We start from the raw sequence: 16,337 nt of genomic DNA on the forward strand, positions 1-16,337 counted from the left end.
TTTATTTCCACATGTCTTCGCCATCAAAAATAAAAGCAACTATTACAGCACCGTTGAATTGTTAGAATCATTTTTCGGACACCACCCTCACATTTGCTTCCATAGCGGAATTAATAACGATACATGATAAATGGTATAAGTTATCTGTGATAAACGAGAAAAGGGTGAGACTTTACTGATTGCAATAAAAAGACAACCATTTTGATTATCATTGATTATTGACAGGCTATTGATAGAACAGTTTGACTGCTTAGACCACTGGACCAACGCTATCCGATTTTAATTGCGTTAAATTCCTTCAAAATTTGGCGAGAATCCTGCTGTTTTTCATTTCAACTTTTTGCCTTCAGTACAATCGTTTGACTTTATTTCTTTTAATAAAACTTATTTTAACCTGTCTTCAAGTTGGAAATCAGGAATATTTGTGTAAAGTATTAAGTGTGGAGAACTTAAATGTACTATTTTACGAGAAGACGGACTTAGATTGTATGCAAGATGTTTAAGAAGTCGTACTTTTTTAAAACTATGGCCGGGTTGTTGTCTCTTTGACACATTTCCCATTTCAATTCTCAATTTTATATGTAGTAGAGTTATTAAATAAGCTGGAATAATCATTTTCAGACCATTCCTAGAACAACGTTAATATTTGAACAATGTTTTGATTATATCAAAGTAAAAAGTTTCCTATCTTAAGTAGCGAGAAAAGTGTTTTTAACCAGTACTTTACCATGTGATTTTATTATCACTCCCACGAAGGCATCCATTCTGCTGTATTTATTAACTAATATGATCTAGCTACAGATAAATATTTCCACAACAATTAAAGTATTCTATAGAATTTGATAGCTATCAAGAGAAATCATTCAATTATGAATTTGATACCATTAAGGGTTTTTGATGTTAAATAAAATTATCAAATAATAGAAATCAGTTTTTGTTTCCAATTTCAGCAGTTAAAAATAAATTAACTTCAAAGATTCGATGTTGATATTTCAAATCAGATTTGAAAATTCTCCAACAGATGGAGATTGACTGTTTGTATTATTCCCTTTTGTGATAAAGTGAAATATAAGTTGTAATTATAATAGAATAAATCTCAAACAGATTGCTAAATACAGCGTTTTAAATGATAATTGCCGTGTGTAAACTTTTTCCCTAAATCAACCATTATACAAAAATGAACATGGATATAGGTAAAATCTTTAGTTTATATAATGTTGGATAATGTCTTAAAAATTAGTAAGTCACATAGTGTTAAAAAAATAAGGGTGAAATACAAATACATTTCTTTGCACAATATTATTCTCGATCATGAATATGTGTGCAGCTCTTCATAAACTTTTGTACATGGAATGTGGCTTGTTTGTGTGATTTGGCCAGCAACCAGTCTCGTTTTTGTATTTGCACGCGAGTATTTTTATGCCATAGGCCAACATTCTTTGTATTTAAAAAAAAACAACTAGTGCCTGCCTTTTGGTCGGGTTGTTGTCTCTTATACATATTCTCCGTTTCATTTCTCAATTTTATTTTCCTTATTAACTTTTAAATACACTTTCATTTATGTTCAATCATATACTACGTAAAATTAGTTTTTCTCTGGACATTATGTCTTTAAAACAGGTAGTGGATACCGCAATAAAAGGATATGTTGGTATAAAATAAAGGCAACAGTAGTACGCCACTGTTTGAAAGTCATAAATCAATTTGAGAGAAAAAAAATCCGAGTTACAAACTAAAATTGAGTTATACACATCCATTAACAAAAAGGAAAACATCAAAACAACAGAACGTTGAAGTGGAACGAAAAACAAATGACAATGCAACATACATAGAACGCACTATGAGATAAAAATAACCATATTCCTGACTTGGTATAAGATATTTTAAGAAACAATTATCGGTTTTATGGCTTCCCAAATCATGCGCTGTATGCCAATGTTTAATATACCGCTAAAATACAGTATAACATAACGGGAATACAGTATACATAAATGAAGAACACTCATGACATTAATAAATAGTACATTTCAACATCACAGATGTTAATCACAGAATAGCAACGAGCACTAACATTAATTTAGGATAGTTCACAAATATATAACACAACAGAATTAAGAACTGTGTGTCTGTCATATGAATGTAACAACACCACAAAAAGTGACGTCACAGGTAGATTTCTAAAACTGTAATTATGTTATTGTCAAGCTTTGTTTGTTGTCATGTTAAAGGTTTAATAAATAAGTTAAATTAAACGAAATATTGTTTGTGGATCGAATCTCTCAATGAAATTATTACTTTCGTTTCACTTTAAATGTTGACGTTCTTTTCCTTTTAATGGCTGAACACGCTTAATGTGTTAGATTGAAGGGCGCATGTATACTGATTCTATGAGGTAGTACAAAACTGGCTGCTGAAAGCGAATCAATATTTTACTATATTTCTTTTACTAATGAGTGTAAAAACAAATATATATTGCCCCTGTAAGGGCATACGATACAGTTACAGGGGAGGTAATGACGTTGCTCACGTAAATTGTTATTTTGGCGACGTCAAACGGTGACTTATCGGGAAAAGGTGCAGTTTTCGGCTGATTTTAATCATTCAAACAGATTCAACTTGAAAACGATTTCTTGACCCCTCTTTTTTAAAATTACATTTGGTTTGATTATTTAAGAAGATTATGTGTACCAATTTTTATGAAAACGTAAATAGTGCAATTGTTTTTAACTTTGATTAAAATTAAGCAAATAATGACGTTATTTCCTACATTCATGAACATTTGATAAATTTGTGTTATTTGTAAAAATGAAATGTACAAATTTATGCAATATGTATTTAACACATAAATTACATATAATTTAACAAAACACAGATCGTGTTTATCTTTTAAAACAAAAAAAAATCTATATTTCTATCGAAAAGAAAAATATGTCCAAAAATCCGTATTTTGAAGAAATATTTGAAATTTGAACCGGAATTTACTAAAAAAAAGTAACATATGAAGGTATATTTTTTATTACATATTTGATTTAATCAGGTAAAAAAAAAGCCTACATGCAAATTATCATCAACATTTAATACGGGATCAAAACTGTATCGTATGCTCTTAAAGCAAACTTTAGAACCAAATTGATTGAATCTTACCCTAACTCTAATCCAAACCAGCCTTTTAAGACAATCTTAAATACCTTCAAAATTTACAAATAGTCCATTGAACTATATATTACACATTTTGGTCGATCAAAAGCTAATCTTGAAACTGTACGTTTCTTGGTGTTATTATATAGTATACTCTGTGCTCTCTTAACTCAGAGTAACATGAAGACGATTTTGATTCCCTAAAAAAGATAAAGTTCATCGAGAAAGTTAAGCAGAAATGTGAAGCTTCATATGAGAACAAAGGAAATGGAATATATTGAAAACCAGCATGTTCAAGAATAACTTCCACTTTTCCGGATTTATGAACGATATTCGCCCCTCTAAACTCGTTCTGTTTAAATATCATACGGACTATAAAATTGAGAATGGAAATGTGGAATGTGTCAAAGAGACAACAACCCGACCAAATAAAAAACAAAAAAAAAAACAGCAGAGGGTCACCAACAGGTCTTCAATGTGGCGAGAAATTCCCGCACCCGGAGGAGTCCTTCAGCTGGCCCCTAAATAAATATATACTATTTCAGTGATAATGAACGCCATACTAATTTCCAAATTGTACACAAGAAACTAAAATTAAAATAATACAAGACTAACAAAGGCCAGAGGCTCCTGACTTGGGACAGGCGCAAAAATGTGGCGGGGTTAAACATGTTTGTGAGATCTCAACCCTCCCCCTATACCTCTAAACAATGTAGAAAAGAAAACGCATAACAATACGCACATTAAAATTCAGTTCAAGAGAAGTCCGAGTCTGATGTCAGAAGATGTAACCAAAGAAAATAAACAAAATGACAATAATACATGAATAACAACAGACTACTAGCAGTTAACTGACATGCCAGCTCCAGACTTCAATTAAACTGACTGAAAGATTATGATTTCATCATATGAACATCAGGCACAATCCTTCCCGTTAGGGGTTTAGTATCATACCATCATAACATATATGAGAAGAACATAACCCGTGTCATGCCAACAACTGTTTTTAGAATAAATGTGTTTAGTTCCGATGCAAAGACCTTATCAGTGACTCAATATTAACGCTAAAATATGCACTCTTTAATGACTTGACAACAGTATCGTAAAATATATCCCTTCTTAATAAGTCTATTCAAAGGTTTTGTAAGTTTCTGAGGTGAATACTGACACCTTTGTGCTTTATAAAGAATATTTCCATAAAAAATTGGATGTGAAATACCTGAACGTATTAGAAGTCTGCATGTTGAGCTATATTTACGAATGATGTCTTTATACCGATGATACAATTTAGTAAATGTTTTGACTAGTTTGTGATATCGAAAACCCTGGTGTAATAATTTTTCAGTAATACATAAATTTCTCTCGTTAAAATCTAAAACATTGTTACATACACGAGCGAATCGTACAAGTTGAGATATATAAACACCGTAAGATGGTGACAAGGGAACGTCACCATCTAAAAACGGATAATTAACGATAGGAAATGAAAAATCATCCCTTTTATCATAAATTTTAGTATTCAGCATACGGATTATGTACATTTGAAGCATATCATAATGGCAGTATAAATGAATTTCCATTGAATTTAGTTCTTGGTTCGAAAAAAGAAAAATCACAAAAATACCGAACTCTGTGGAAAAAAAAACTGAAAGTAGCGTATCAAACGGCAAAATCTAAGGTCAACAATTCTATGATGAGTTTAAGTATACCCATCAAATGAATTGATAACAGCTGTCATATTCCTGACTTGGAACAGTCATTTTTTTTATGTAGAAAATGTAGAACTCATGTCTATTTATAATTTGTTAGTCCTCCAGAAACTCTATGAAAGTGTCTACATCGTTAAATGAATATTACAACTGTTTAAGTGTTGATCGTTTTACCCTCTGGTTACTATGTTTTTATTTCGATTGTTGAACTGGCACTAGATAGTATAGTTTTTTTTCTTATTGTGTCTCGATTGCTTCATATCCTCTAGATTCTGATTTTTATTCGTCTCGATTGCTTAGTATCTTCTGGATTCTAATTTTTATTCATCTATCGTTTACTGTCTCTTGATACAGTGTAACCTGCCTAATATGACACCTCAGGACACCAACATTCTGATATACAGTGTAACCTGCCTAATATGACACATCAGCACTCCAACATTCTGCTTTAACCGACACATTCTCATGGTCCTCATATTACACCTCAGCACTCCAATATTCTGCTTTAACCGACACATTTTCCTGGTTCTAATATAGGCCAAAAATATATGCAGAAACACCTGAGTATACTATTCTATTTGTCTCGATTGTTTAATTTCTTACAGAAACTATTCTTATGTGTCAAAATTGTTACATTTCTCTGTATTCTAATTTTTGATTGTATTGATCGTTTAATGCCCTACAGTTACTTCGTTTATTTTGTCTTGTTCTTGAAATGTAATCTTTTGTTTTTTTCTTGTTTTTGAAATGTAATTTAATTTTTTCACTATCTTTTTTCTTCTTCGAACTAGTTGTTATGGTCTTTTAGAGTCCTCTTGTTAACATTACTTTGTCTTTCCTATTATATAGAGGGTTCTTTATTCCTATCTCTGTCGGTCTTTTTAAGTCATCTGGTTACTTTTGCCTTATATTTCTCCTTTATATAAAGGGTTCATCATATTATTAGTTATAACACATGGTTAATTTTGATCGTGACGGTTTAGCGATAGACATATTATAAAGACAATTGTTTTTGTTTTTGTGTTCTATTCTAAAGCCATCGTTAGTGCTGTATACAATACATCTGGCTTTATTTGTCTTGTTCTTGATTCGAATGCTGACACTCATGTGTACCTTATCCCATTGTAAGATAAATCAAGTAATTAAAGACAACTGCTAAAGCTTAGATAGGATGAATTACGAAACAATAATTGTAGTATTGATTCTGAGACTTTTACATACGAAAAACTAGTTTTCTTCTCTCATAAACAACACTAAACATCTACAAGCAAACTCCATCTTCCAGCTGTAAACAAGTACTGCCTAGTTATGTGAGAGAATCCAACGAAGTAGACTTGGTGTCTAATCAAACACCAATTATTAGTGCAAAATTCTCAACGGACAAACATCAACTGATAGCGAAAGCCACCAGCGAGATCCCTCAATATGATTCATACACATTTTTGTTACATAATGCACAGTTATGAAGGCAATTCACCAAAGAACATGGAATCTTCCTTACATATGATGTTCCGTGTTGGAAAATAATGACAGATTACTCTTCATCTTTACTATATACATCATAAATGAATTATAATGTGTTTGTAAACAGTAGCATAAATTTAAAAGTAAGTTATTGTCATTTCAGATAGTAGATCGGAAGCAGCAACGATACAATCCAGAGCGAGGCGACGAACTGCCCGGATGTTGATAGTTGTAGTTATTGTGTTTTTTGTTTGCTACATTCCGGTTTATTTGAGTAATATATTCAGGTAAGGCTACCAGTAAATAAGGTTCATGAAGAGTCAACATTGGCCTGTAAAAAATAAAACATTTTTTTTTAAATATATATATATATAAAAGAATACCTGTTGACCCTAGCTTGGTAATTTCGCAGATTTCGATTGGCTAAAAGCACGTCGTTCAAAAAACCCGTAGCACCGGGATGGTTAACTCATTTACCCGGACGTTGTTACCCATTACCCAACAGAGCAATATTTTGAATATTTGAATACATTTCGCATAGCTGCCATATAGTTTTTATCATTATGTCAGTCATTCTAATAGGAAAATACATAGCCAAACAATAATTATGTAAATATACCAATTACTATGTCACATGTTCAATTTGTTCGTATAAAAAGTAAAAACACAAAAATACTGAACTCCGAGGAAAATTCAAAAAGGAAAATCAAAAATCAAAAGGCAAAATCAAAAGTCCAAACACATCAAACGAATGGATAACAACTGTCATATTCCTGACTTGGTACAGGCATTTTCTAATGTAGAAAATGGTGGATTGAACCTGGTTTTATAGTAGATAAACCTCTCACTTGTATGACAGTCGCATCAAATTCCATTAAAAGAGGATTTTTTTTTGAATTTGTTTTTAATTTTGTTTGTTTACAAATGAACATTGTCTACTTTAAAAAAATATTCGTCGGCCTTTTCACTAAAAATCGAAACAGTAGTATAATCGCAAAGGAAAATGCATGGCCAACCAATAATTATGTTAATATGCAAATTACTTTGTCAAATCAACAATGTAATCGTATATAGGGGGATTGTCGATGTATTTTTTACTTTTGTTCTTGTGCAAAGGAACATTGCCTACATTAAAAACATTCTGCCTTTTCAATTGAAAATCGGAAGCGTTTCCGTAGTATAATTGCTGTATAAAAACCGAAAAATCTTTAAACGCTACAATTAAAATAGAAATGAAGACCCAAGAAGAGATTTGTGAAGAGGGTTGCGTTTAAGTATTGAATATAACAAAAGAAGATGTGGTATGATTGTACCTAATTCTTTTTTTAGAATGATGAATTTATCCTTATATGTCGAAAAGTCAAGTGTCAAGCATATTCCCTTAGAATAAGTTAACCTTATTTGTAATTATCAGTCAAAGGCAGTTTTCAAAAACGTGCTAGCTTTAGATTAAGTAAGAAAAAGAGACTTGATTATACGTAAATAAGATATAATTTACATTTGTATCAAAGGGTCAAAGTCGCGTGGTGCAAATCCAATTTAAATTGTACATACTATTCTACCTTATTCGAGTAACTTCATACGAGTTTATCTTAAGTTCGAGCTTGTTCCAAGTGAAAAAGTGAATGCTATAGATTTCCAAAGATGTCAATTATTATATAGGAAATTCATTTACAATTATATGCTTATAATTGGCTATCACGTCGTCAATGAATGGGACTTGAATTTATAATGCAAAAGACCCACTTTTACGTCACGCCACCTAGAAGGAAACGCTGAGCGACATATTTGATTTTAGCTTCTCCTATTCTGGAATAAAACATACCAAACTCAAAGCAAAATTAGAAAGGAAAATTTCGTAACAAATGCTAAAATCAAATGCCAAAACACGTCAAATAAATAGGAAAACAACTGTCATAGTCCTGACTATGTAATGACTATAGTAATGACTTGGTACAAGCATTTCCATGTGTGGAAAATGGTGAATCGAACCCGGTTTTATAACTAGCTAAACTTATCACTTCTATTACAGTCGCTAAACATTCAATTATGTTGACAACATTGGAGAACAAAGAGAAAGCAAAGTAGAAATGTAAAACATTTTGTCCTTATCTTAACCACTATAAAATAACTATGCCAACAAAGAAACACAACATTCAGTGTTAACACGTTATTGTTTGCTATTGAAACTGAAGGTTTAATGTTAAAATAGAATATGTAAAGTTGAAAAAAAGTATTTGAAAAAAATTGATAATAAAAAAAACAAAGGTTTAGAATCCAGCTTCTTTAACTTTTGTATGGATTATAAATGTCTCTTGGATTATTATTGCATGTTTACTTTGTTTTACTCTCCGGACAGCAAGTATATTCTTAATGTATTACATTTGCATGTTGAACAACAATTTAACACATCAAATTGAGAATGGAAATGGGGAATGTGCCAAAGAAACAACACCCCGACCATAGAAAAAAACAACAGCAGAAGGTCACCAACAGGTCTTCAATATAGCGAGAAATTCCCGCACCCGGAGGCGTCCTTCAGCTGGCACCTAAACAAATATATACTAGTTCAGTGATAATGAACGCCATACTAATTTCCAAATTGTACACAAGAAACTAAAATTAAAATAATACAAGACTAACAAAGGCCAGAGGCTCCTGACTTGGGACAGGCGCAAAAATGCGGCGGGGTTAAACATGTTTGTGATATCTCAACACTCCCCCTATACCTCTAGCCAATGTAGAAAAGTAAACGCATAACAATACGCACATTAAAATTCAGTTCAAGAGAAGTCCGAGTCTGATGTCAGAAGATGTAACCAAAGAAAATAAACAAAATGACAATAATACATAAATAGCAACAGACTACTAACAGTTAACTGACATGCCAGCTCCAGACTTCAATTAAACTGACTGAAAGATTATGATTTCATCATATGAACATCAGGCACAATCCTTCCCGTTAGGGGTTTAGTATCATACCAATATAACATATGTGAGAAGAACATAACCCGTGTCATGCCAACAACTGGTTTTTTAAATAAATGTGTTTAGTTCCGATGCAAAGACCCTATAAGTGAATCAATATTAACGCCAAAATATGCAATCTTTAATGACCTGACCACAGTATCGTAACTATATCCCTTCTTAATAAGTCTATTCAAAGGTTTTCTTAGTTTTTGAGGTGAATACTGACACCTTTGCGCTTGATAAAGAATATTTCCATAAAATATTGGATGTGAAATACCTGAACGTATAAGAAGTCTGCGTGTTGAGCTATATTTACGAATGATGTCCTTATACCGATGATAAAATTTAGTAAATGTTTTGACTAGTTTGTGATATCGAAAACCCTGGTGTAATAATTGTTCAGCAATACATAAATTTCTCTCGTTAAAATCTAAAACATTGTTACATACACGAGCGAATCGTACAAGTTGAGATATATAAACACCGTAAGATGGTGACAAGGGAACGTCACCATCTAAAAATGGATAATTAACGATAGGAAATGAAAAATCATCTCTTTTATCATACATTTTAGTATTCAGCTTTCCGTTAGTGATACAGATATCAAGATCGAGGAAAGTGCAGTGGTCATTGTTAGTATTAGTTTTATTTAAAGTAAGTTCAAATGAAAGGAAGGCTAAACAAACGTATGTGCGGTCATAGATCAGACATTAACCTCAATGCTAGCGACATTCTATACCAGCATTTCAATCAGCCCGATCATTCCATCGTTTCTATGACAGTTCGCATTATCGAAAAGATATACCATAGCTCTAACAATCCTAACCTTTCAACGACTCTCCGTAGACAAAAAGAAGACTACTGGATTAGACAATTGGGAACTGCAACACCGTATGGCTGCAATGACAAAATTGATGGTATAGGTATTTTAACTAGTCCTTCGTGTAACTCGGTGAATGTGATGAATATTTTCAACTCGACTCCTCGACGTAGACGCAGTCATGGTCATCGTCATTATACATCACCTTCTCTGCATGATGTCTCTATTAATGACTTGCTGTGATTCATACAAAAGCCGTTAGGCATTCATCACATTCGCACGAAACTTTATTCATTGCCCCTTTCAAAACTTCATTCTCTGTTCAATTTATGTTTGGAATCCACTGTTACAAACCCTCATTCAAACCAATACAAACTTCAAGCTATAATTTTGGATATTGCAAGTCACAGACTTTTCAAGCCAGTTCGCATTGTAAAAGATGAAAAAGAGAAAAGATCTTTTCTAAATCTTTCCTTTGCCAACAAAGGTCTCGATGGCGTTAACCTAGGCAATATCCTTCATCATAAATTAATTCAATCGAAAATACCTCCTTATTTCAAAGACCAGTCTGTACCGATAATTTCTTATACCTATACCAAACCTATTACAACTAAAATTTTCAATTACAAACGCGTTTTGCAGAATCTCGATATTGACGACTTCAAGTCCAAACCTCCTGATTGCACTTGTGCTAGTTCCCAATTCATATATAATCCTGCTGGCCACGCTATTACCGGTGACCTTAACATTGTTAACAACACTTCTCTACGAAATGTGTTATCGAAAGGTCCGAAATATCGCGAGCCTAAATCCATCAATTGGAAATACAACTTTAAAATTTTGATGGACTCAGTCGAGGATTATGCCAGGCAATGGGCTAAACGTGAAAAGGAAGACGTAGACACTCTATCCGAATGGATTAAGGCAGTGAGGTCGTTAATACATATCAGAATCAAGAAACTGAATGGGTCCATCAATGCTCATGCTACATCAATTTTTAAAGACCCAAATGTTGCTAAACACTTATCCGACCTCCATGATAAATATGTTCTTGTCCCCGCAGACAAAGCCCCAAATAACATCGTTTTTGTCTGTAAAAGTCACTACATGAATTGCTTGATAAACGAATTAGATATAAACAATTCACTTGGAAACTCAACATATACCCTCACGACACTTACCAAAGAGGAAATCCTGGATAATCATAGGTCTGTTCTTTGGTCCTTTGGTATTTCAACCAAAGATGAAGAACTGGATCTTCCATCACTGTATTGGATACCTAAACTACATAAGTGTCCTTACAAACAACGGTATATTGCTGGGTCTTCCAAGTGCTCCACGAAACTCTTTCTAAATTATTAACATCTATTTTATCAGCAATCAAAGACGGGCTTCAAAGTTATTGTGAAACTGCCTATTATAGAGGTGGCGTGAATCAGATGTGGATACTTAAAAATTCCAAAGATCTTTTAGAGTACATACAATCTAACTCTCTTTCATCTTGTAACAGTATTAAAACATTTGACTTTTCTACTCTTTACACAAGTATTCCACATTCCAAACTAAAAGACAAATTGAAAGAGTTGGTATTACTTTGCTTCATAAAAAAGAATGGCCAACGTAGATACAAGTATCTTGTCTTAGGGAGGGATAAATCATACTTTGTAAAGGATCACTCTGATTCAAACAAAAAATTCTCTCAAACCGATATTATCAAGATGCTTGATTTCTTGATTGACAACATATTTGTAACGTTCGGAGGACGTGTTTTTCAACAGACTGTCGGCATCCTCATGGGAACAAACTGTGCCCTTCTACTTGCCGACTTGTTTCTTTATTATTATGAGGCTGACTTCATGCAGGAACTTCTTAGGAAGAAAGATAAGAAGTTAGCAATATCCTTTAACTCTACTTTCCGCTATATAGATGACGTTCTTTCACTAAACAATTCAAAATTTGGTGACTATGTGGAACGCATCTATCCCATCGAATTGGAGATAAAGGATACTACAGATACAGTTAAGTCGGCTTCATATCTTGACTTACATCTAGAAATTGACAATGAGGGTCGATTGAAAACAAAACTATACGACAAAAGAGATGATTTCAGCTGTCCAATTGTGAATTTTCCATTTCTAAGTAGCAACATTCCACCAGCACCTGCATACGGGGTATATATCTCCCAATTGATACGATATTCCCGTGCTTGCATTTCCTAGCATGATTTTCTTGATAGAGGGTTACTGCACACAAGGAAGCTATTAAACCAAGAGTTCCAAATGGTGAAGTTGAAATCATCCCTTTGTAAATTTTACGGACGCCATCACGAGTTGGTTGACTGTTATGGAATAACCGTTTCACAAATGATATCGGATATGTTCCTTACGTCGTAACTACAATCCCCTTCCCTTTCATGAATGTGACCTACCGAATTAGACTATTTACCGGATTTGTAATCACATAAGCAAGACGACGGGTGCCACATGTGGAGCAGGATCTGCTTACCCTTCCGGAGCACCTGAGATCACCCCTAGTTTTTGGTGGGGTTCGTGTTGTTTATTCCTTAGTTTTCTATGTTGTGTACTATTGTTTTTCTGTTTGTCTTTTTTCATTTTTAGCCATGGCGTTGTCAGTTTGTTTTAGATTTATGAGTTTGACTGTCCCTTTGGTATCTTTCGTCCCTCTTTCAACAGGATAAATTTCTTTAATATACATACTGAAGTCGTCATTATTGAGAGCCAAAATATCATCCAAATATCTAAAAGTATTATTAAATTTGTTTATCAGATGTTGTTTCGATGGGTCTTTGCTGATTTTTGTCATAAATTGTAACTCATAGCAATACAAAAACAGGTCCGCTATAAGTGGTGCACAGTTAGTCCCCATTGGAATTCCGATAATCTGACGATATACGGAATCCCCAAAGCGAACAAAAATGTCATCTAGTAAAAATTCAAGGGCATATAGTATCAAAGCATGTCCAATTGACATAGTGTTTTTGTTTATTGCTACTAAAAAATGACCTTAAAGAGTTTGAACATATATATTCACATTCTGACTTTTTAAATGCCCATTTAATTAGGTGTGTGAATTATTTCTTAATGAGAATGTGAGGCAATGTGGTATACAGGGTAGAAAATTCAAAACTTTGAACATTTCAAAATCACCAATATAAGCATGCAATTAATCAATTTATCAAGTACTTCCAACGAGTTCTTGACACTCCAAAAGTAATTAATTTCACTATTAGGCCTTATTTGAACAATTTATTATCAGGTTTTTAATTGTACCAAGTGTGCTGGTAAGAAGAATAGACAATTTAGTAGTGGAACAATGGCTTGAAGACGAAATAAATCTATATTTGTAAGGTGTTTTGTGTAGCTTCGGAAGCCAGTACATAGTTGGGACTTTCATTGTATTTGGCTCTGCTTGTAAAGCGGTAGCTAAAAGTTTATGTTTGTAACAGATGTCGGTTTCTGAAAATGGAGTCAGTTGGAATGTTGGTGAATTGGTGATTTTTTTTTTCAGAACCTCAATGTAAAATTTACGTCAAACAATAATAATATTATTAGCAGCTTTATCGGCATGGACAAAAACAAATTTCTTGGTTAGTTCTTTTAGTTTATGTTTGATACGAGAAATTGGTTTTTTGTGGTTATTGTTAATAGTAAAATGTTCTTTAAAATGTTGAATACGTATATCAACTATCTTCATTACTGAATAAAAAAAAAAGAGTCCAAAGATTTTTTGTCAGCTTTTTCCCGTTTTATCCATTTCATACAGTAAGTATGAAGTGAGTCGTGGATGATATTACGACACTCATTCCAATTAATAATTGACGGGGGACGATATTTAGGTCCTTTACTGAGGAATGATTTTAACTCTCGGTCTTGGACGATGTTAAGATCTCCTGTTATAACATGGGAAATGAGTCCATAAATATATTCGGAGGTACTACAATTACATGAAGTAGGTGTATTTTCACTGATATTAGCATCTTTACACAGTTGACTATAATTAAACACACATTTCCGGGTAAATTTCTTGTAAAAAAAAAACAAATAAGAGGTAGCTCAGTATTGTCAAAATACCCAGGAATTTGTTCTTTAAAAGAATGGTCGTTAAATATACCGGTAATATTCACAAAATCAAAACCTTTATTGACATACTTTATTTTAATAAAATGTTTTGTATGATCTTCAGGGCGATCAATTTTGGGAAATAGTTTAGAATAACAATATGCCATAATAATTTGAACAATTTCATACTTAGGACTGTTATATGAAATTGTGTTGCAATCCTCCAAAATTTTATTTAACTTATTAACCGGTAATGAACAGATTTTTTTTAAAAAGAAATAAGGTCCGAAATATTGGTATGATTGGTTCGAAATTTTCTTTGTTGCGATTTGTTCTACGACCGTGAGAACGGTTTTTACCAACAGTTTTAGAAACTATATCCAAAATGTTAACGGAATCGGTTCTAGATATATTACCAATTCCCATGATATTATCATTAAGACCGAGAGGGTAGACTGTCTGTAATTTTTTAATCCAATTTAATTCAACTATTTTCCGTGATCGTACAAACTTTGAATGAGATTCACCAGGCTGCCTATTTACTACTTCTAAAGGTTGAACTGCTAAATATTTAAAAGGATGGTTGTGCTTCTTAAGGTGTTGGTAAGTAATACTTTTGAATTTATTGGGTCTTTTGAAACGATACAGATGTTCTTGAGTAAATAAATAATACTGTTTGTTTTTCAAGTTATATCAGTTTCAAAATTCAAATAAAATATGCGACCATTAAACGTTGACCTTACCGTATTGTTGGTGGAAAGACGGGGACATGTAAGTCATTTTTTGGCATGACATTTATCGATAGAAGGTAACCACAATTTTTGTTGTTAAAAATGTTAGTGATGGTAGCATTTTTAGAGAACCGATTTTGAAGATTGAGACGTGTAGATAGCCTTTGAACAAGTTAAGTATTTAATATTTTTCCATTTCTAAGCTTCATAATTGTTTTTTATTAGTGAATTATATTATAAAGGAGCAAAGACTGGCGTTCAGAATATGAACCAGCATACAATAATTTAAGTTATGTTATATTGATAAATCTGTTCGGCTAAAAATGTTGCTTTAATTTATACATATAACAAACAAACTCCTTAACAAAAAACGGTTTAAAATTAGCCTAAACATAATTGGCAATTATACCAAAGTCAATCTATATCCAATTATTGTTTTCCGTAAATATGCCTTATTAAAATTATAATAACTTTATAAACGTATATTTACTATATCTATTCTTTTGATAATTCAATAAAGAGAGCTTGAATAAGCTATCATTTCTATTTGCTATCTGACTATAATGATAATGATGGCTTTATCAACGGTTTATAACAAGTATAACTGTTTTGAACACAAACATGATGTCATAATTGATGGGTCGACTGTGGAAAAATTTGTCTTCAAGACTACTTCAAAAGAACTTGGGGAAATAATTATATACAATATCCTATTAAAGACACTCACACCACATTTTCCTATATCTGTCTATTGAAAAAACGTTATGGGTAATAATATAAACATTCATATAGTATTCTTATTATATAGTAATATGTTATTTAATTTGTCTTTTATGTTGTCCAACGATTACGCTAGCTTTAATAGGATATTGTATATACAGACCCTTCAAAAAATAACATGGATTCTTAACGTACCTAGAGCATCGTATATAACGCTGTTCTCATTCTGACAGGAAGTGGCGGCGTATCTATACATTTCTCACAACACAACAGACGCACCACATTTTACAAGTATTTAAATGCAGATCGCAGAACAATTGATGACCATGTTTGTATATTGCAGTCAATCATAAATTAAAAAAGTTGATTCAAGAACAAGAACTTAACAATATGTAAATACGTATTCATATAATTCACATCGGTCACTTCTATTTTCAACTTTGCTTGATGGCATATATTTAAATGTCTTTTATATTTAAGGAAAACTTATAAAGCAGAATTAACAAGCTCAAACACGCAATATTCTACGAAAACAAATTTATTCTAGTTTAAATACCTCCCGTTAAGCTTTATAGTCATGATGTATTCAAATATTTCCACTCCAATTCAGAACAAACATTATTATAATTGGGAACTATTAAGATGACAAATCAGTAATTCTAATACGTTTTTGTTAATTTCAAATCTATTTAGTTTTCTGGAATAA

General features: G+C 32.5%; 1 protein-coding gene across 1 annotated transcript in view; it reads left to right on the forward strand.

Annotated features, from left to right (window-relative positions):
• The window catches only part of LOC139504854 (orexin receptor type 2-like), a 44,456-nt gene that overhangs the window by 15,677 nt on the left and 12,442 nt on the right, over positions 1-16,337 (forward strand). The window contains exon 3 of the mRNA XM_071294772.1: positions 6,475-6,598. Coding sequence (XP_071150873.1) covers positions 6,475-6,598 — 124 coding nt within the window. The remainder of the gene's footprint in view (positions 1-6,474; positions 6,599-16,337) is intronic.

Source organism: Mytilus edulis, chromosome 1 (assembly GCF_963676685.1).
Source record: "Mytilus edulis chromosome 1, xbMytEdul2.2, whole genome shotgun sequence".
Classification (NCBI taxonomy): domain Eukaryota; kingdom Metazoa; phylum Mollusca; class Bivalvia; order Mytilida; family Mytilidae; genus Mytilus; species Mytilus edulis.